Source organism: Anolis sagrei, chromosome 2 (genome assembly GCF_037176765.1).
Source record: "Anolis sagrei isolate rAnoSag1 chromosome 2, rAnoSag1.mat, whole genome shotgun sequence".
NCBI classification, from domain to species: Eukaryota; Metazoa; Chordata; class Lepidosauria; order Squamata; family Dactyloidae; genus Anolis; species Anolis sagrei.
Window position 1 is genome coordinate 175017594 of NC_090022.1, and position 23310 is coordinate 175040903.

The 23310-nt window shown below is 42.4% G+C and overlaps 1 protein-coding gene across 1 annotated transcript in view; it reads right to left on the reverse strand.

The window, feature by feature from the left end:
* Positions 1–5996: 5996 nt before the first annotated feature.
* SMC1A (structural maintenance of chromosomes 1A) overlaps positions 5997–23310 on the reverse strand; it is a 49347-nt gene continuing 32033 nt past the window's right edge. The window contains exons 18-25 of the mRNA XM_060763235.2: positions 21162–21315; positions 20962–21072; positions 19165–19321; positions 14718–14872; positions 10515–10666; positions 8397–8466; positions 8167–8277; positions 5997–6591 (exon numbers count right to left, since the gene is read on the reverse strand). Coding sequence (XP_060619218.2) covers positions 6508–6591; positions 8167–8277; positions 8397–8466; positions 10515–10666; positions 14718–14872; positions 19165–19321; positions 20962–21072; positions 21162–21315 — 994 coding nt within the window. The 3' untranslated portion in view covers positions 5997–6507. The remainder of the gene's footprint in view (positions 6592–8166; positions 8278–8396; positions 8467–10514; positions 10667–14717; positions 14873–19164; positions 19322–20961; positions 21073–21161; positions 21316–23310) is intronic.

The window sequence follows — 23310 nt, forward strand, 5'->3', positions numbered from 1 at the left end:
TCTATATTTATTTTGTATTACCTGCAGCTGCTGCATTGTCCACCCTCGGCTTATATTCGAGTCAATAAGTTTTCCCATTTATTGGTGGTAAAATTAGGTGCCTCGGTTTATATTCGGGTCGGCTTATACTTGAGTGTATGCGGTATATAACCCAAAGCAGATAATGTGGATTATTCGCTTTGAAAATCTGGATTATGTGGCTGTGTAGAAGGGGCCTGAACCATTTTTTCCAGGCTTGAACAATAGCTCAGCTGGGTTGTTGTAAGTTTTTTCAGGCTATATAGCCATGTTCTAGAGGCATTCTCTCCTGACGTTTCATCTGCATCTATGGCAAGCATCCTCAGATGTTGTGAGGTCTGAGAATGCCTGTCATAGATGCAGAATGAGAATGCCTGTCATAGATGCAGGCAAAATGTCAGGAGAGAATGGCCATATACCCCGAAAAACCTACAACAACCCAGTGATTCCAGCCATGAAAGCCTTCGACAATAGCTCAGTTTCCCGCTCCTGCCCAAATTGAAGAGGAACAACAACAAAATTAGTGAAAATGTGTGAGGAAGTAGAGGGTTGTGTCATTTCAACAAACTGCTTCCCTCTCTGTCAATATCATAAGAACAGGAACAGGATGTCATATCTTTCTTTGAGTCCTAAACTTGGTTGTGGTTTACCCACAGTTTGAGCTATCAGAACAATGCTAAGACCAGGTCGTAGTATATTTCCAGTCTTGTAGCATATTTCCAGTATATTTCCCTAGCCATGTACCATCTCAGTCTTTCATATTCACCCTGATGCTCTTTCCTGCATGCCATTGCTCCCCTCTTTTAAACAGAGGCTGGATGGCCATCTGTCAGGGGTACTTTGAATGCAATATTCCTGCTTCTTGCCAGGGGGTTGGACTGGATGGCCCATGAGGTCTCTTCCAACTCTATGATTCTATTATTCTTTCCCTGTAATATTTCTCTCTTTGCTCATTTTTCTTCTCTCTCTCCACTCATCTCCTTTTTTATTCTAGTTTTTCTCTTGTCTCTGATGCTCAATCACCCTTCCGCCCCGCGTGCTCCCTTTACCACCCTTTCTCTATATTTTACACCTTGTTAAAGAGTTCAAGGCGCTTTATGAGCAATAGTAGTCACATTTCTATTGTTTTTCCTATGGTGCTTTGTTCCATGCGAATTACCCATAGAGAAACCAAATCTGAATATACCATGCCAGACAGTGATGCCTTCTTTACCAAATAGAGGTCTGCCACCTAGTGACTGAGGACAGTATTACAAGCTTCAATTTTAATGTTGAAAATCGAGTAAATGCAAGAGAACATATAACTAAGATCCCAATTAGTATTCATGTCGAATTTTAAGTTCCTGGATTTTATGGCCTTAATGGTAGAGCTATTTTCTCTGAGGCTCTAAAGCTGGGCACTAATTTATCTAAATGTTTGGTCCTCCAGGTTTTAAAAATCTGGTACATAGAGAATAAGCATGGTGAGAAAAGTCTGGTTTTCAGTGAGCAAGGACTTTAGATATTTTTTGTATGGAAGAATATTCCCTAAGGGAAGGCCTACCTAGTGGTACATGCAGGGATAGGGAGACACCCATGTTTAATCCACCACAGCAAGGGTTTGGGTGTTATTGGCTCAATAGTCCCTCTATTGACAAGCACAGAAAACATTGCATCCACAAAATGCCTCACTCTCGTCCCCATGTGATGCCACATGGCTGAGCAGACCTAGCTAAGGAGATGCATACAAATTTATCAGTTTGTTTAAAAAGCCAGTATCCCCTCCTTCCTTTCTGAACAGCTTCTCTGTGATATTTTTAGAGCTGCAATCACAGAGGAAGTTGAGGTGGGGGGTAAAATTGGGAAGGAGCACCAGTGTTGGAGATAATCCTGTTTTTTCCCTACCTCAATAGATTTTCTGACAGCAGGCTCATAGCATTTAATCACAGAATTAATTGATAGCAGTGGTTTCCACGGTGAAAAGGTATACTTCACTGGATGCTATTGACAGACTCGCTAGCAAACCAACAACAAAGTTCACAATGTCATTCATCCTCAATACCCATGTCTGCTATCATCGTAAACTCTTGCTGATGCAATCAATTGCTCCTGGAAAGATCCTTCTTATTTATAGACCAACATACAGAGAAATCTCATATTATATCCAGTGTGTTATTTTCCAGGCATCACAGAAATGTTTTTGGGACTACCCAAAGAGAAACGTATGGCATGCCCACATATACCCATAAAGTAATATATTAACAACTAGCCGTCCCCTGCAACGCGTTGCTGTGGCCCACATAGGGGTTCTGTGTGGGAGGTTTGGTCCAATTCTATTGTTGGTGGGGTTCAGAATACTCTGTCATTGTAAGTGAACCATAAATCCCAGCAACTACAACTCCCAAATGTCAAGATTCTATTTTCCCCAAACTCCACCAGTGCTCACATTTGGGCATATTGAGTATTCTCATAGAGTTTGGTCAAGATCCATCATTGCTTAAGTCCACAGTGATCTCTGGATGTAGGTGAACTACAACTCCAAAACCAAAGGACACTGCCCACCAAACCCTTCCAGTCTTTTCTGTTGGTCATGGGAGAACTGTGTGCCAACTTTGCTTCAATTCCATCGTTGGTGGGGTTCAGAATGTTCTTTGATTGTAGGTGAACTATAAATCCCAGCAACTACAACTCCCAAATGTCAAAATATTTTTTTGAGTGAAGGACATACATTGGGTTGTTAGGGTTATGTCCAAGTTTGGTGTCATTTCTTCCAGTGGTTTTTGCATTCTGTTAATCCCACAAACGAACATTACATTTTTCTTTATATAGATTAATTACTGGGTTAGCTGGAATGTGCCAGCAGCAACTTCCCTTGGGCTTAGCTTGTGGTTACTTGGTATCTGCTGGGGTTTGTTTCCAGGACATCCTTGGATAACAAAATCTATGGATGCTCAAGTCCCATTATATACCATGGCATACTAAAATGGTGTCCCTTATATACAATGGCAAAATCTAGGTCGAATCCATGGATATAGAAGACCAAGTATAATGCTGAAAAGCAGCAGAGCAAATAAAGCCTGGATCTATTGCTGCACAATCCAGCATCTGATCCCAGGTTTGCTCCTTTGAACTGGATTATATGAGTCTGCAATGCCAAATAATACAGTTCAAACAGATAATCTGGATTAGAAATGGAATTATATGGTAGTATAGATAGGGCCAAATATACTGCTGCACAATCCAGCATCTGATCCCAGGCTTTCTGCTTTGAACTGGATTATGTGAGTCTACAATGCCAAATAATACAGTTCAAAGCAGATCTGGAATTAGAAATGGGATTATATGGCAGTGTAGATAGGGTCAAAGATACTCAGGATAGTGGCCCATCTTTCCAGCAAGGAGGGTATCACAGAATCTGGCCCAAGCCTGCGATCAAAGAGCTGCTGCACTCTCACATCCTACCCTGGGAAGCAAGGTGTTGGCAATCTATTTGACACCAAATTTAGCAACATCAGAAACCAGTATGATGATCAGGCATAATTAAATTTACAGCCCAGCACTTTCCAGATGTTGGGAGTACAGCTTCCATCATCCTCAAGCAACACCCAACACTACAACTGGGATCAGTTGAGTTGACAAGATGTTCCTGTGTTTGGCCATTTTTTTACATCTATATAAATAAAAATGTAATGTTCGTTTGTGGGATTAACATAACTCAAAAACCACTGGACGAATTGCCGCCAAATTTGGCTACAAGACACCTACTAACCCAAGGAGTGACCAGCACTAAAAAAAAATTGATTTTGTCATTTGGGAGATGTAGTTGCTGGGATTTATAGTTCACCTACAATCAAAGAGCATTCTGAGCTCCACCAATGATGAAATTGAACCAAACGTGGCACACAGGACTCCCATGACCAACAGAAAATACTGGAAGGATTTGGTGGGTATTGATCTTGAGACTTGTACACCAATATTGTTTCAAAACTGATCTCACCCCGCTAGTGGTGGAATTCCAGATTCTCTTGGTATGGAACAAGCTTGTTTGTTTGTAACTTCAACATCTACAGTTTTCATCATGATCTATTTGATTAGCAAGTCATGAAGCTCATTACACGGATGGTAAGTCTAATCAGATCATCCAATGTTCTTCTTTACTGCAAACCATTGTGATAAATGGATTGAATTAACTATGTTTGAGGTGCTGGGGCCTATTAAGGTCTGGAAGGACTGAAGATGCCATTCCAAAAATGGAACATCAAAACTGCATTATGAAGAAAAAAGAAGGTGAAGAATTCATTAACTTTGGCATGAAAAGTGCTAATGAGAAAAATGCTGAGATGAGAAGTAACCTGAGAACTATGTAAACATTGGTTGTTTACACCCCAAAGACAATGACACTTAAACAACGTATCTATCTGTTCTGGAATGGTTGAAGCTCTAGCAGGCCTAAACTGAATGACACAGGTTATCTAAACAACCAAATAATGGATAACCAAAAAAGCTCTGCATAAGGAGACCATTTTCCTTTTCGATTGTATGTCAGATATGTAGGGAAGCATAATCTATCCACCCTCCTCCTTCCTCCCAACAAGCCTGATCAACTTAAGGGAGAGGGATGGTGAGTATTAATGTTGAATTTATGGAGTAGAAATGAATGTTGGGAGTATGTGTAATTTATTTATTTGTCGTGTCAGGGCAACCAGTCAATTATATTACATTTCTAACAGAACAAAGCAAACAAACAGACAAAATACAAAATGTGTGAGTTTGGTAGTTGATTAAATGTCCTTTGACCAGTATCTGGCCACTTGGAGTGCTTCTGGTGTTGCTGCAAGAAGGTCCTCCATTGTGCATGTGGCAGGGCTCAGGTTGCATTGCAGCAGGTGGTCAGTGGTTTGCTCTTCTCCACACTCGCATGTCGTGGATTCCACTTTGTAGCCCCATTTCTTAAGGTTGGCTCTGCCAGAGCGCAGTCTGTTCAGCGCCTTCCAAGTTGCCCAGTTTTTTTGTGTGCCCGGGGGGGGGGGGGGAGTCTCTCATTTGGCATCAGCCATTGGTTGAGGTTCTGGATTTGAGCCTGCCACTTTTGGACTCTCGCTTGCTGAGGTGTTCCAGCGAGTGTCTCTGTAGATCTTAGAAAACTATTTCTTGATTTAAGTCGTTGACGTGCTGGCTGATACCCAAACAAGGGATGGGTTGGAGATGCCTCTGCCTTGGTCCTTTCACTATTGGCTGCTACTTTCCGGCGGATGTCAGGTGGTGCAATACCGGCTAAGCAGTGCAATATCTCCAGTGGTGTAGGGCACAGACACCCCATGATAATGCGGCATGTCTCATTAAGAGCCACATCCACTGTTTTAGTGTGGTGAGATGTGTTCCACACTGGGCATGTGTACTCAGCAGCAGAGTAGCACAGCGCAAGGGCAGATGTCTTCGCTGTGTCTGGCTGTGATCCCCAGGTTGTGCCAGTCAGCTTTCGTATGATATTGTTTCTATGTGTGATGTTTCCCCTTTGTTTGTGTAACCAATATAGACATTATAAAACCAGTACTGGGGTCTGTGTGTCTACTTCTTTCTCTGAAAGTGCCTGATGCAGTCTGTCTCACTGGAAACGCATTAAATAACATTTTAAGGTTCAAAAAGTATTCATGTCACCATCTCTTCCTAAATGACAGGGACTGTTGAAGGGCCATAGAAAATAAATTTCTATCAAGGTCTTTCTCCTCAAGAAAGCCTGCACACTTCCTTGAAAATTCTTCACACAAGGATCCTTTTAATACATTGCATCCAGCCTCAACATGTTTGTCCGCAAAAACTCAAGATCACTGCTTCCAGGATTTATGGGGCAGTGGAGGTGGAAAGGAACAGCCAGGAGGCTTTGTGATATTGGCCCAACCTTGGCACGTCTAGATAAGAAGAATTAATGCATCCTGCTACTGACCTCACCCTGACATTCTCCTCCCACAGCATCTTCTGCAAGAAGAAAGCAACAAGGCTGGAAGTAGCATACTTTAATTTCAATTATGCACACAAACATACACATTATATTAAGAAGGGGGGGAGCAACATTTAGAACCCCACCTTGAATAGGTGAGAACTTGGCATGAGAAAAATCTCGTCCAACCAACATGATTTTGGTCCTAGAAAATGTTTAAAAATTAATTTCAATTTCATAGGAGGAACTCCATTTCCTCCTTGTCTCTTTCCCCTGTCAGCAGCGATCAGAGATGCTGCACTGAAAAAACACATTGGGAAGGTCTGGAAAAGAGGTGGGCTTCATGAGGAGACAATTTTGCCACGGCAGACACAAAAATGGTCCTACATCACTATCAATAAAGCCCTTGTGCCTTTAAATATTTTTGCTCTTCTGCCCACAATCCACTATAGCTTCTGTAGGATAAATAAAGGACAGAGAACAATTAAAATCCTTGGGAGGATAAAAGTGAGAAAAGGTGAGGAAGAAAAGTTCATAAAATGCTGAGCCCTGGAGTCCAGCTTCTTCTCCATCTACTGATCATTAGGGTTTGGATTGGCATCAGGATACTTGGTGAGATCAAAAGTCAGGACCTTGCTGATGACACAGTCTCCTTGCTGTGAGGGGAAAAGAAAGGAGAAAAGAGAGAAGTTAAATGACAACCCCATCTTCTCAGTCTCTTGAGGTCACCACCCAATGTACAACCCTTATAAACCATACAGGTTGCTCAAGGTTTACGTAAGAGAAGTTTGAATAGTTTAAGAGAGAAAAAGCAACATAATATGTGTAATATTAATATTAATAATTATTAAAAGGCCCAGTGTCAAGGATTCATTCTCATCTAGGCTTAGGAAAGTAATAATTGGAAGGCCAAGGACAGAGCAGTATTAATAAGGCAAACAGTTCTTATTTTCCTTATTAATATACTGTTCTGCTTGTTCGGTTTTAAAAAAAAATGATACCCAACCCTTTATGAAAACAGATTCTGGGTTCCATGCTCCTTTCTATGATGGGCCAGGTCTCAAACAAGCAAACACAGAAATGAAGAAATGAAATTTCCAAACATCTACAGAAGAACTTTTCCCTTACTACTGACCAACTGCATCCTGATTTAGGAGAGGGGAGTAGGGTTCCCTTCTCATGTGAACAGGAATGCTACAAAGACTCAGGTTTCAACATTGTGTTTCTGTTGCACCCTTAACAGTGCCCCCAATGCCATTATAAGCACAGGGTAGATCAGGGGCCCACAAACGTTTTAAACAGAGGGCCAGGTCACAGTCCCTCAAAGTGTTGGAGGGCCAGATTATAATTTGAAAAAACCATGAATGAATTCCTATGCACACTGCACATATCTTATTTGTAGTGCAAAAAACACTTTAAAACAATACAATAATTACAATGAACAATTTTAACAAATATAAACTCATTAGTATTTCAATGGGAAGTGTGGGCCTGCTTTTGGCTGATACGATAGGGTTGTTGTTGTGTGCTTTCAAGTTTGTTTGTTGATTTATTTATTTAATTATTTAATAGCTATATTTGTATACCGCTCTTCTCAGCCCTTGGGCGACTCAGAGCGGTTAACAATAGCAAAATTCAATGCTCAAAAACATCACGAAACAGTTAAAAACAATTAAAACAGTAGCATACAGTTAATATAAATCAATAAAACATCTCATTCGCGTCTCATAGTTAAGATCGAAATCCAGTCTCATCATCCAATTGTTCCATATTCCTATATTCGTTACACTGCCTATTCAAATGCCTGCTCGAACAACCAGGTCTTTACTTTCCTCCGAAATGTCAATAGGGAGGGGGCCGATCTAATATCTGTAGGAAGGGTGTTCCACAGCCGAGGGGCCACCACTGAGAAAGCCCTGTCTCTCGTCCCCGCTAACCGTACTTGTGACACAGGCAGGACCGAGAGCAGGGCCTTTCAGACTTAGATTGACCATGAGTGAGGACCAGGTAAATGACCTTGGAGGGTTGTATCCGGCCCCCGGGCATTAGTTTGAGGACACCTGGGATAGAGCATCCTCAGCTTGAGACTTTCAGATCTTGTCCACTAATAATGATTAAAAAGAATCCGCACTAGTGTGTGTGTGGATGTACATCAGTCATCGAGACTATCAAGGAGTGTTCAGGCATCAAGAGTAGTATGTTCCCTGCTATACGTTTCCCCTGCTCCATACCTCGGGGTAGACACCAATAAGGCTCTCAGCCTTGGTGTAAAATTCCTCCTTCAAGGAAATAACGATGGCCTGGAAGTTGCAGGTAGATTGCTCCTTGATGTAATTGGCCACCTGTGTAGAAGATAAGAGAATAAGATGAACAAAATAACTGAGTGACCCTTTCCCAGCTTTACTTTAAAAAACTAAGCCAAGAGGGCGCATCTGTCTATTTGATCTCACTTTCTACTCACTTTTCCAATGTTGGTGTTGTCCAAAGCTGCATCAATCTCATCCAGGACAAAAAACGGAGCTGGTTTATAGCTGGAAATAGAAAAAAAAAGATGTGAATATCTAAAGATGTCTTATACAGAGACAGGCTGTTGGTCCATTTAGCCTAGTATGGTCTACTCTCATTGGCAGCAGCATTTTTGAGGGAAAGAAGTCCTACTGAGCATTACTACCCAGGCTGATGCTGAGCCTGAAGCTGGGAACTTACATTGACAAACATGTTCACTTCCTGCCATGCCCCTCATCCACAAAATCCAATCCCCTAAAATGCTAGGAAACACAGCCACAGCAGCTATCCAAAACTCACAACTCTGGACTATACACACACATTCATGGGCTGTTTGTGTAGATAGAGGAACACAATGCCATGGAATCATAGAATCATAGAGTTGGAAGAGACCTCATGGACCATCCAGTCCAACCCCCTGCCAAGAAACAGGAATATTGCATTCAAAGCACCCCTGACAGATTGCCATCCAGCCTCTGCTTAAAAGCTTCCAACGAAGAAGCCTCCACCACACTCCGGGGCAGAGAGTTCCACTGCTGAACAATTCTCACAGTCAGGAAGTTCTTCCTAATGTTCAGATGGAATCTCCATGGATTAGGAATGAGCAAGATCTGACAAATAACACCCCTCTCTCCAGACCCATCCTCCTTTTCCCAAATGCAATTCCCATTCAGCACCATTTTTCTTTTGCTTTCCAAAAAGGAAGTTAGCTGAAGTTCATTTCTCATTTAGTGAGGAACCCCCAAAGAAATCCTCCCACATTAGTACCAGGCTTTACACCTTGATTTAGAGGAATATTGCTCTGTCAAGAGTATAAATTCCCCTTTTCTCAGTCAAAAGTTCAGTAAACTGGTGAGATTCCAGGCTCATAAAAATTGGCTTAGGAATCCAACACACCCTTTGTACGAGGGTTGAATGAAAAGTAATGCCTCCACCTTCGTTATTTGGATGGAAATGTTTTAATAAATCAGACACAGAAATAATTCTTAGAATGTGCTCTTTAACTACCACTTTTCACTTTTCCACATAATCACCAGACAATTTGATACATTTTTGCCAACGATGAACACGTTTTCTGAAGCCGTCACGGAAAAAGTTGATACTGTTTCCGAAACCAGCGTCTCACAGTTCTCTCATCCTGGGTACCCATCGTGCACAGATCTTCTGATAGCCAAGCAAAGCAATAATGTGACCCACACGTTCTTGTGAAATGCCGATTATGCTTGAAATTTCTCTCTGAGTGATACAACAATTGTCCTGAATCAATCTGTCAACCTTTTGCTTGTGAAACTCGGTGGTTGCTGTCATAGGACGTCCAACTCTTTGTTTGTCATGCAAGTAAGATGTTCCCACCCAACATCTTTAAACTTACTCGCCCAACGACACATAGTACCCACATCAACACAATCACCATAAACAGCTTGCATTCTCTGATTAATCTCCTTTGGGGTGACACCTTTTACTGTCAAGAATTCAATGACTGCGTGTTGCTTAAGTCGCATTGACCGACTGTCTGTGCAAGATTCCATACTTCGCACTTTAACAACAAAACTGTTCAATGCTAAGGCTTCCTGCCAAAATGGAAGTGTAGAGGAGAGTCTACTGAAAAAGCCAGTACCTGCCGCGTACCAGTACTGCCATCTGTTGAGGAGTTACGAAGGTGGAGGCATTACTTTTCATTCAACCCTCGTATTTCTCCCTACTCCTAGATGGAATCTAGAGTTTCAGACATTGTAAGCACCACATATGTAGTATCTACGAAAAGATACCCTTATTCCTTGGAGGGGGGATTTCCTTCAAAGCATCTATTTGTTTCTCAAAAACTAATTTGCATAGCTCATAATCCTCTGTGTTAAAAGAAACATATTTTGGTACCTAATCAAACAATCCAGCTCTTAAATAGAACCACAGAAATGATAGGGAACAAAAACATGGGTGCAAAGAATCATGAATTATCAATGGATCTCTGTCACCAAACTACCCCTCCCCTGGAATATCATGAATAATCATGTAACTAAACTTCATTCAGAAATCAGCATAGACTTAACATGTCGTAATACAATGTTGACCTCACCTGTGGATGGCAAAGAGCAAAGCTAAGGCTGCCACAGTCTTCTCCCCACCAGAGAGGTTGTCCATGGGCCGGAAGCGCTTGCCAGGGGCTACGCAGTTGTAATTGATGCCATCCAGGTAAGGCTCTTCGGGGTTCTCAGGGCCCAGGAAGGCCTTCAGAAAAAAAAATGGAGGAGGAAGGAGTCAGGGGAAGACCACGATAAATCGTCTCACACACATGCACACACACACACAATACTTGTGATTGTTTTTCACCTTGTTAAAAACAAAGTTTTGTGAAGGAACAAGAAAGGATGGCTCCTATGGAGCCTGTTATTATACTTATTTTGACCAGGGGAATGAAAATTATGTGTGCGCATCAGAACAATCCTGGCAGCACCGGTTTATGGAATATGGATTCATGTGATATTCTCATAAAGACTGCAGATTTGACATCCACTTGGTGGGCAGGAAAAGACATTTAAAGATGGGCTCGAAGCCAACCTTAAAAACTCTGGCATAGACACTGAGAACTGGGAAGCCCTGGCCCTTGAGCGCTCCAGCTGGAGTTCAGCTGTGACCAGCAGTGCTGCAGAATGTGAAGAGGCATGAATGGAGGGTGAAAGAGAGAAACGTGCCAAAAGGAAGGCGCGTCAAGCCAACATTGACCGAGACCACCTTCCACCTGGAAACCAATGCCCTCACTGCGGGAGAAGATGCAGATCAAGAATAGGGCTCCACAGTCACCTACAGATCCACAAGAATACTGATCCTGGAAGACTATCCTACTCGGCCAACAAGGGATCACCTAAGTAAGTAAGTAAGTAAGGATAAAACATGGAACAGGCAACATTTAGTTCTCATGTGGTCATAGAATCCTAGAGTTGGAAGAGACCTCATGGGCCATCCAGTCCAACCCCCTGCCAAGAAGCAGGAATATTGCATTCAAAGCACCCCTGACAGATAGCCAGCCAGCCTCTGTTTAAAAGCTTCCAAAGAAGGAGCCTCCACCACATTCCGGGGCAGAGTGTTCCACTGCTGAATGGCTCTCGCAGTCAGGAAGGTCTTCCTCATGTTCAGATGGAATCTCCTTTCTTGCAGTTTGAAGCCATTGTTCTGTGTCCTAGTCTCCAGGGCTGCAGAAAACAAGCTTGCTCCCTCCTCCCTGTGACTTCCTCTCACATATTTATACATGGCTATCATACCTCCTCTCAGCCTTCTCTTCTTCAGGCTAAACATGCCCAGCTCCTTAAGCCGCTCCTCATAGGGCTTGTTCTCCAGACCCTTGATCATTTTAGTCGCCCTCCTCTGGACACATTCCAGCTTGTGAACATCTCTTTTCAATTGTGGTGCCCAGAATTGGACACAATATTCCAGGTGTGGTCTAACTAAGGCAGAATGGAGGGGTAGCATGACTTCCCTAGATCTAGAAACTATGCTCCTATTGATGCTGGCCAAAATCCCATTGTTTTTTTGCCGCCACTCAGACCTCCCCTTAAACTTTGAGGTCTGAATATCAGCAGCAAAGCAGAACAGCCATACAGAAACATGACTGTTAATGGCTTTTTTTGGATTACAGTGGAAATAGAATAATAGAGTTGGAAGAGACCACATGGGACATCTAGTCCAACTCCCTGCCATGCAGGAAAAGCACAATCAAAGTATCCCTGACAGATGGCCATCCAGCCTCTGTTTAAAAGCTTCCAAGGAAGGAGCTTCCACCACACGCCGAGGCAGAGAGAGTGAGTTCCACTGTCAAACAGCTCGTACAGTCAGGAGGTTCATCCTAATGTTCTGGTGGAATCTACTTTCCTGTCATTTCAACCCATTGCTCTGAGTCCTAGTTTCAAGGGCAGCAGAAAACAAGCCTGCTCCCTCTTCCTTGTGACATAATTTCATATATCGATAACATGGGGATCATGTCTCCCCTCAGCCTTCTCTTCTGCAGGCTAAACATACCCAGTTCTTTAAGATGCTCTTCATGGTCTCCAGACCTTTGACCTCTGGACAACTTCCAGCTTGTCAATATCTCTTTTGAAGCATGGTGCCCAGAATTGGACACAGTATTCCAGTGCCTTGGTTTACCACAAAATGTTAGCATTGCAGCAATGTTGTGTATGTGCGGATGACCCATTATGTGGCCAGAGCTGGGAGTGATCATGGTTAAGTTTCTACTCCTTATTACTGGGGAAATTCTTCACATGGGGAGTAAATAAAATTGACCTCTTTGCCAGTAAGAGATGCTGTTACTGTGGGTCATTGGTGGCATTCTGCACATTCTGACAATGTTGTCTGTGCGCATTCAGAAGAAGATCTACAAGCCACTCTAAACACCTTCGCAGAAGCATACGAGAAGCTCGGCCTGTCATTGAACATTGAGAAAACCAAAGTGCTCTTCCAGCAGTCACCAGCCAACCCCTCTCCAATGCCAGAGATACAGCTTAATGGTGCAACATTAGAAAATGTTGACCATTTCCGTTACCTTGGCAGCCACCTCTCCACAAAAGTCAATATTGACACCGAAATACAACACCGAAATACAACGCCTGAGCTCTGCGAGTGCAGCACTTTTCTGAATGAAGCAGAGAGTGTTTGAGGACCGGGACATCCGTAGGGATACCAAGGTGCTTGTTTATAAAGCTATTGTCCTCCTAACCCTGCTATATGCCTGCGAAACGTGGACTGTCTACAGACATCACATGCAACTCCTGGAACGATTCCATCAGCGCTGCCTCCGGAAAATCCTGCAAATCTCTTCGGACAAGCGGACAAGTGTCAGCATGCTGGAAGAAGCAAAGACCACCAACACTGAAGCGATGGTCCTCCAACATCAACTCCACTGGACCGGCCACGTTGTCCAGATGCTCGACCACCGTCTCCCAAAGCAGTTGCTCTACTCCGAACTCAAGAATGGAAAACAGAATGTTGGTGGGCAGGAAAAGAGATTTAAAGATGGACTCAAAGCCAACCTTAAAAACTCTGGCATAGACACGGAGAACTGGGAAGCCCTGGCCCTTGAGCGCTCCAGCTGGAGATCAGCTGTGACCAGCAGTACTGCAGAATTTGAAGAAGCACGAATGGAGGGCGAAAGAGAGAAACGTGCCTGGAGGAAGACTTGTCAAGCCAATCCCGAACGAGACTGCCTTCCACCTAGAAACCAATGCCCTCACTGTGGGAGAAGATGCAGGTCAAGAATAGGGCTCCACAGTCACCTACAGATCCACAAGAATACTGATCCTGGTAGACTAGCCAACTCGGCCAATGAGGGCTCGCCTAAGTAAGCAAGTAAGTCTGCACAATCCCTGAGGGCCGCTAAGGATACATGTATAAAAAAATATATATTTCTACGCAAATATGATTCAAACTGGATCATAGTGGTTGCCATTAGCTGAGTGGCTCTGAGGACAATATGTGACATCATTTCAACATTCAACAAATGGATAAGTAGCCTATTTTGCATATGAATAGCAAGAGTATCAGCTAGGCTGTAATCAATCTTTTGGGATCTGGATTGATTTTTTAAAAGACAATTTTGTTTGCATTTAGAAGGCAAATTTACATGACTACAATTTCTATAGTTAGCTTCCAAGCGAATCCTCTTAATTTCCATGGGTAATGGGATTTTTATCTCTGTTTTGTGGCATATTGGCTCACAATTATGAACAACTAACCTTGGACAGACAGGAAAAGAAAAACAAACAGAAAGAGACAATTTGTTCTTTTATGGACTCTATTCCATTCAACCATTTAAACATGTGTTCCATTGTAACACCTCCAGAAATGTTTAAACATCATGTGCCGGAGGCATCTCATTGTGTTCATGATTCAATTCTGTGGAATGGTGACCTTGAATCTGTCACTATCTCGCACTGTTTTAGAGGTAAAAATGTAGAGGACTACATATGCCACCTTGAGCATATGTAGGATACATGGTTAACAAAATCCTCAAGAAATAAAAAGTTCAAAAATTACAATTAAACAAATCTCCAAGTCAAAAACACACCAGCAAGTTGCTATCTCTCATGGCTGAGAACGTGTTTCCCAAAATATAGCTATTTGTCCTTTCTTTAAAGCAGTGTTTCTCTGCTGTTAGATTCCAGATGTTTTGGGTCACTAAAACCAGAATTCCTAACTATAAGCACGAACGACTGCTTTGAAGAAGAGCTGACACCCCCCCCCCCCCCCGCCCCCAGGTTGAGAATGACTGGGGTAGAAGGCCGCTCACCTGGGCACTGCTGTTTCGGGACAGAGCTTTGTAGATCTCATCGATATTGGTGGCCACTGATTCAAAGCAGGAGTTGAAGCGGTCAAAGCGCTCCTTCTTGATCTGCTCAAAGGCCTGCTTGGCTTTCTTGGCACGTTTCCGAGCAGCCTCGAATTCTGCAGGGTGGAAGGAAAAGAGCAAAGATGAGTGGTCAGGCCTCTCCAGAAAAAAAAGCTTTCAGTGCAAGTTTTCAGTCTTGTAGGTCATTGAGGGTGCACACATATAGAATTAATGCTGTTTGACACCATTTAAAGGCTATGCCATCCTGGTGTTTGTAGTTTGGTGAGGCACCAGCACTGTTTGGCATAGAAGGCTAAAGACTTCGTAAAGCTACAGCTCCCATGATTCCATAGCATTATTATTATTATTATTATTATTATTATTATTATTATTATCTTTATTTATACCCTGCTAACATCTCCCGAAGGACTCGGTGCGGCTTACAAAAGGCCAAGGCCCTCAATAAAACAACAGCATAACAATACAACAATAGAACTCATAAAGCAAAACAATAAACATTAAAGCAATAACAATAAACATTAGAACAAAACACCACAACACATTTAAAACTGAGGCCAGGCCAAATGTAATGATTTAAAAGTGCTGGACATGACAGGTGAAGTGTATAGGTTATTAGAGGTAGGTGCAGTGTGCAGACAATCTTAAATCTCTAGTAAAGTGCATTTGGGACATGATGCTAGGAGTTTCTTATTCTGGGAAGGCACACTGGAACAACCACGTCTTCAAGCTCTTCCTAAAGACTGCCAATGTTGGGGCTTGTCTGATGTCCTTGGGGAGAGAGTTCCAGAGTTAGGGGCTACCACAGAGAAGGCCCTGTCCCTCGTCCCCACCAACCGCGCTTGCGACGCAGGTGGGATCATTAGCAGAGCCTCTCCAGATGATCAGAGAGATCAGTGCGGGTTCATATATGGAGATGCGGTCACGCAGGTAGGCGGGTCCCAAACCGTTTAGGGCTTTGTAGGTAAGCACCTGCACCTTGAATTGAGCACCCTAGCTCTCATCTTCTACACCTTCAGATGTTTTGGATGTCACTTCCCTGAAACTCCAACCCATGTGGTTCAAGATGAAGGATTCTAAAGCATCAAGGGAACCAATGCCTCGGATTTGAGGAATATGACTATGAACCAACTAGGAGCTTAAGATCGTCTGGGGAGTCCCTGCTCTCGGTTCCGCCTCCTTCGCAGATGCAATTGGCAAGAATGAGAGATAGGGACTTCTCAGCGGTGGCCGGTCGGCTATGGAACGCCCTCCCTAGAGATGCCAGATCAGCCCCCTCCCTCCTAACATTTCAAAAAAGAGTTAAAACCTGGCTTTTTGAGCAAGCATTTGCAAATGCAGTGTAACAGACTAATTTAGATCTACGGAATGATTGACAATGCGAGGGGGAAATGATTTTAGTAATGAGCCACTGAGGACTTGTGTTTTATGGCTCGATAAAATAGTAAAGAGTAGAGACATCACATTGGCAACAAAGATCCGCATAGTCAAAGCCATGCTATTCCCTGTAGTAACCTATGGATGTGAGAGCTGGACCTTAGGGAAGGCTGAGCGAAGGAAGATAGATGCTTTTGAGCTGTGGTGTTGGAGGAAAGTTCTGAGAGTGCCTTGGACTGCGAGAAGATCCAACCAGTCCATCCTCCAGGAAATAAAGCCCGACTGCTCATTGGAGGGAAGGATACTAGAGACAAAGTTGAAGTACTTTGGCCACATCATGAGGAGACAGCAAAGCCTAGAGAAGACAATTATGCTGGGGAAAGTGGAAGGCAAAAGGAAGAGGGGCCGACCAAGGGCAAGATGGATGTATGGCATCCTTGAAGTGACTGGACTGACCTTGAAGGAGCTGGGAGTGGTGACGGCCGACAGGGAGCTCTGGCGTGGGCTGGTCCATGAGGTCACGAAGAGTCGGAGACGACTGAACAAATGAACAACAACAATTGCTTCTACTGCTTTTATATGTTCTATATCAGTGGTTCTCAACCTGTGGGTGCCCAGATGTTTTGGCCTTCAACTCCCAGAAATCCTAACAGCTGGTAAAGTGACTGGGATTCCTGGGAGTTGTAGGCCAAAACACCTGGGGACCCACAGGTTGAGAACCACTGTTCTATATTATATGTTAATGTTTTTAATTGTATTTTATGTGTTGGTGACATTAATTGCAGATTGTAAACTGAGAGAGGGCTGAGAGAGGCAGTATATAAGTATGGTGGACGTGTGAAAATGCGAAGTTGTACTGGATGAAAATACAAGAGATAGTACAAAAAATGCTAGGAATTAATATTCACTTAAAGCCAGATTCCTACTTGGAATGATGGAACAAAAATGGATAGAAACATGGATAAACTCCTGTTCTTATTAATTACTGTGGCCAGAATTTGTTACGCAAAACTATAGAAAAAACAAGAGATACCAAATGCAGAAGATTGGCTAGAAAAGGTGCTTGACATTAGAAACATGGATAGACTCACCTACCTGCTGTCAAAAAATAAAGACAAACCGATAAAGGAAACAGATTGGACGAAAGTTACAGAATACTTAAAAGAAAAAAAAACTACAAGACATTAATATAAATAAAAGGAACAAACTCTAACTGAAAGAAAGGGAGAAGAAATGGGTAAAGAAGGAAAAGGAGGAAGTCAGAAAAAGAAGGAAAAGGATGACACCTCATAGAAGATACTCTGGAAGTCATGAAGAAAAAGTATTTTTTATTTTTTCTCTTTTTCTTTTGTTATATATATGTATATAGGCATATACACACACACACACACACACATATATATACTAGCCGTCCCCTGCCATGCGTTGCTGTGGCCCACATGGGGGTTCTGTGTGGGAGGTTTGGCCCAATTCTATCGTTGGTGGGGTTCAGAATGCTCTGTGATTGTAGGTGAACTATAAATCCCAGCAACTACACCTCCCAAATGTCAAGATTCTATTTTCCCCAGATTCTATTTTCCAGTTCACATTTGGGTATATTAAGTAGTCGTGTAGAGTTTGGTCCAGATCCATCATTGTTGAGTCCACAGTGATCTCTGGATGTAGGTGAACTACAACTCCAAAACCAAAGGACACTGCCCACCAAACCCTTCCAGTATATTCTGTTGGTCATGGGCGAACTGTGTGCCAAGTTTGGTTCAATTCTATTGTTGGTGGGGTTCAGAATGCTCTTTGATTGTAGGTGAACTATAAATCCCAGCAACTACAACTCTCAAATAACAAAATCAATTTTTTGAGTGAAGGACATACATTGGGTTGTTAGGTGCCTTGTGTCCAAATTTGGTGTCATTTTGTCCAGTGGTTTTTGAGTCCCACAAATGAACATTACATTTTTATTTATATAGATTTCTTTCCCATTTCTTCTTTCCCTCTATCTTTCCCATTTTTTCTTTTTTTCCCCTTTTTTTCTTTTTTTTCTGTTTTCTATATGATGTTTTTATGAGATATTTTAAATGAAAATTTGAATAAAGATTATTTAAAATAAATAAATAAATAAATATGACAGCTTCCTAATATTGCTGGATAGAAATTTCCATAATCCTTCCCCATTATTGCCTTAGTCTGATGCAGTGGTTCTCAACCTTCCCAATGCCGTGACCCCTTAATACAGTTCCTCGTGTTGTGGTGACCCCCAACCATAATATTATTTTCCTTGCTACTTCATAACTGTAATTTTGCTACTGTTCTGAATCATCATGTAAATATCTGATATGCAAGCTGTATTTTCATTCACTGAACCAATTTTGGCACAAATACCCAATGGGCCCAAATTTGAATACTGGTGGTTTGGGGGAGGAGATTGATTTTGTCATTCAGGAGTTGTAGCTGCTGGGATTTATAGTTCACCTACAATCAAAGATCATTCTGAATTCCACCAACGATGGAATTGAACCAAACTTGGCACACAGAACTCCAATGACCAACAGAAAATCCTGGAAGGGTTTGGTGGACATTGACCTTGAGGTTTGGAGTTGTAGTTCACCTAAATCCAGACAGCACTGTGATCTCAAACAATGATGGATCTGGACCAAACTTGACAAGAATACTCAATATGCTCAAATGTGAACACTGGTGGTGTTTGGGGAAAATAGATCTTGACATTTGGGAGTTGTAGTCCTAGGATTTATAGTTCACCTACAATCAAAGAGCATTCTGAACCCCACCAATGATAAAATTGGGCCAAACTTCCCACCCAGAACCCCCATGACTAACAGAAAATACTGTGTTTTCTGATGGTCTTTGGTGACCCCTCTGACAACCCCCTGGTGACCCCCTCAGGGGTCCCGACCCCCAGGTTGAGAAACACTGGTCTGATGGGATTTGCAGTTTGGAGGATTATGTATTCTCCAACCTGGCTCTAGCTAATGAAGAGAACCCAAGGGGAATTCTGTACCATCAGAAGTCTCCTGGAACTTGTCCCGCACACTCTCCAGCTTCTCCATAGCCTTCATGTTTGGTGCGGCAATTCGCTGCAAGATGCTCTGCTGTTCGTTCAGTTTCTGCTGCAGCTGGTTCATCTCCTGCTTAATCTCATCTTCAGCTTGGACGTCCTGTAATGAAAAAGACAGGAAGTGTCACCAAAAGCTTTTTGTTTTGGCTTTTAATTAAGAGAAGCCACATTCATTTCTAAGTAGTGTTCTGCTTTTTGGGATTTTGTTCCCAAATAAAGCAGTGTTTTATAGCATGCAAGAACAAGGGACACCTTTCTGCCTGTATATGCCATAAATGCAAAGGTCCTACATGCTTTGGGCTCAAAATATGTCTTAAATTAACCTGCTCATTCATTCAGCTAATACCCAGAGACTGATTTCGATTCTCTCACTAATCTAAATCTTGGTGAGTAGTTTCATGCAACAAGACTTTCCCAAATGTTGTTGTTCATTCGTTCAGTCGTCTCCGACTCTTCGTGACCTCATGGACCAGCCCACGCCAGAGCTCCCTGTCGGCCGTCACCACCCCCAGCTCCTTCAAGGTCAGTCCAGTCACTTCAAGGGTGCCATCCATCCATCTTGCCCTTGGTCGGCCCCTCTTCCTTTTACCTTCCACGTTCCCCAGCATAATTGTCTTCTCTAGGCTTTCCTGTCTCCTCATGATGTGGCCAAAGTACTTCAACTTTGTCTCTAATATCCTTCCCTCCAATGAGCAGTCGGGCTTTATTTCCTGGAGGATGGACTGGTTGGATCTTCTCGCAGTCCAAGGCACTCTCAGAACTTTCCTCCAACACCACAGTTCAAAAGCATCGATCTTCCTTCGCTCAGCCTTCCCTAAGGTCCAGCTCTCACTTCCGTAGGTTACTATAGGGAATACCATGGCTTTGACTAGGCGGATCTTTGTTGCCAGTGTGATGTCTCTACTCTTTACTATTTTATCAAGATTGGACATTGCTCTCCTCCCAAGAAGTAAGCATCTTCTGATTTCCTGGCCACAGTCTGCATCTGCAGTGATCTTTGCACTTAGAAATACAAAATCAGTCACGGCCTCCACATTTTCTCCCTTTATTTTCCAGTTGTCAATCATTCTTGTTGCCATGATCTTGGTTTTTTTGATGTTTAGCTGCAACCCAGCTTTTGCGCTTTCTTCTTTCACCTTGATTAGAAGGTTCCTCAGCTCCTCCTCGCTTTCGGCCATCAGAGTGGTGTCATCTGCATATCTGAGGTTTCCCAAATATTAATTTAGAATTCCCTCTTGAGGGTATCTTACCTAGTTTCCTTATCAATAAGTTTCAGCGAGCAAGTTGGCTACTTAAAATTTCAGCTAAAGAATCCAAGCAAGTAGATAACTAAATATGTCTGTCTTTCATATTTTGTTGTCACTTTTGGTCTGCACTATAATATGCACGGTTATTATTATGCTGACTTTTTTTCCACACCCACAATCATGTAGATTATTTGAGGAAGACTACAAATATCGCAACTGACTATATGAAAATGACAACTCACTAAGTCCCATTTTCAAGGAAAATGAGCGGAGGAGATGGCAGCTAGACACACTCTACCCATGGGAACTTAGTGTGCGGTCTGCATGAAACGTTTCAGTTATAGCAAATTCCACAGATGGCATTGCACAGGTGCAAGTCCCACATGCATGAATCACGAGTATGGTAGGCTGCTTACTAAACGAGGAAGAAAGGTAGTCTTTCACAACCACCTCTCTGTTTCCCCACAGAGAGCTGACCCATCAGAGACCTTACCTTCATGTCCTCAGAGAGGTCGTTATAGTCTATCTCAATGAGAGCTTCTCGGGCATACATGTTGGAGGTCCTCTGGGAGCTGCTGGCTGTCTCCTCTCCTTGGGAGCCACCCTATATCACAGCCAAAAAGAAGACAATTTGATTCTCTTTTTTTGGTCTCATGTGTCCATCAACCTCTAGGTGTTAGACGCTTGCCTCACCTCTTCTTGGCTGATATCATCCATTGTGCCTTTGGCGAGGGGTAGCTTGATGTCTTGCATCTTGCATGCTTGCAGCAAGTTGTGACGGTCACTGCGCTTCTGCTCCAGCTTGGTCTCAATGGCTGTCACTTCCTTCTGCAAGTGTGTCATCTCCCTGCAAGCAGAGGCCAAAGAGGCAGAACGTGAGAGAGGTGGCATAGAACAGCCAGAAAGCATAGCGCTATGTTAATGAAATCATTAGGGTATATAATTAGGGTATATAATGTAATCTATATGTATATAAATGTTCTGTGCATAATGAGTACCTTAAAAACAAAGAACCAGTGAACGGAATCACACCAAATTTGGCAACAAAATGTCTCACAACACAAGGAGTGACCATCTCTCAAAAAATTATGATTTTGTCATTTGGGAGTTGTAGTTGCTGGGATTTATAGATCACCTACAATCAAAGAGCATTCTGACCAACAGGAAACACTAGAAGGGTTTGGTGGACATTGGTGTTGAGTTTGGGAGTTGTAGTTCACCTACATCCAGAGAGCACTGTGGAGTCAATCAATGATTGATCTGGACCAAACTTGGCACAAATATTCAATATGCCCAAATGTGAACACTGGTGGAGTTTGGGGGAAATAGACCTTGACATTTGAGAGTTGTAGTCACTGGGATTCACAGTTCACCTACAATCAAACCCCACGAACGACAGAATCAGGGCAAACTTCCCACACAGAACCCCATGACCAACAGAAAATACTTAAAGCCATCCAGTCCAACTCCCTTCACCAGGGCAAGAAAACGTAATTAAAGCCCTCCTGACAAAGAGCCATCCAGCCATGGATATAGATAGATGATTGATAGATAGATAGATACTAGATAGATAGATAGATAGATAGATAGATAGATAGATAGATAGATATCATTCACACACAGATATAGTATCATAGATATGAAAGGGGCCCCTAAAGAAGGACAATTGTATGTTGCATATTCCAGAGTAGGCAAACCAGACACTCTCCACATCAACACTGACAAAGAAACAGCAAGAAATACTGTTTACCCACAAGCATAAAGACATTACATATATTAGAAACCAATACTTTCTCATTACTTTATTTTCCAGGGCACCAGACTGGGCCACAGCAACGTGTGGCAGGGGACAGCTAGTATAATATATTGTATATACATATAATATTTATAATATTATAATGCAATACAATATAATATTAATATAATAATATGATATTTATAATTATATATTTTATACTACATGTAATATTACTAATAATATTACAATATAATGGTATAGTACAATATAGTAATATATAATACTGATATTGTACTATACTAATAATATAATATATTGTATGTATAGATATATATTTATCTTGTAAACTGCTCTGAGTTCCCTTTGGGATGAGAAGGGATGCATATAAATGCCATAAAGAAATAAAGAAATAGGCTATTGCTCATCTGGCAGAGAAAGCGCAGCCAGAACCAAAAGTTGAGAGCTTTAGGCAGACATCTTATCTCAGGACTCTTAAAAATAAATCCATCTGCCACTTCATGAGTATGACTGGGTTGGGGCCCAACTATAAACACAATTTCCGACTTAACCACACTCCACTGCAAGAAACATCATGCCACAGAAAACTTTCTAAAAACATAAAAATGAGTGTGGAAAATAAGGCTTTTCAGATGCAACTGGGCCACAATTCCTCATTACTAGCTGCTGAGCTTGTTGACTGAAAGGTCGCAGGTTCGAATCCTGGGAAAGGCGTGAGCTTCTGCTGTCAGCCCCAGCTTCTGCCAACCTAGCAGTTCGAAAACATGCAAATGTGAGTAGATCAATAGGTACCGCTCCAGCAGGAAGGTAACGGTGCTCCATGCAGTCATGCTGGCCACATGACCTTGGAGGTGTCTACAGACAACGCCAGCTCTTCAGCTTAGAAATGGAGATAAGCACCAATTCTCAGAGTCGGACAAGACTGGACTTCATGTCAGGGGAATTACCGTAACTGTTATGGATTCTAAGATCATTTAGAAGGCCACATGTTCCCTACTCTTAGTGTAAATGACACCAAAATGCAACTGTCACTCACTCAGGTGTGAGGCAGACAGAATGGATGCAGGGAATTCTAGTGGATGGACT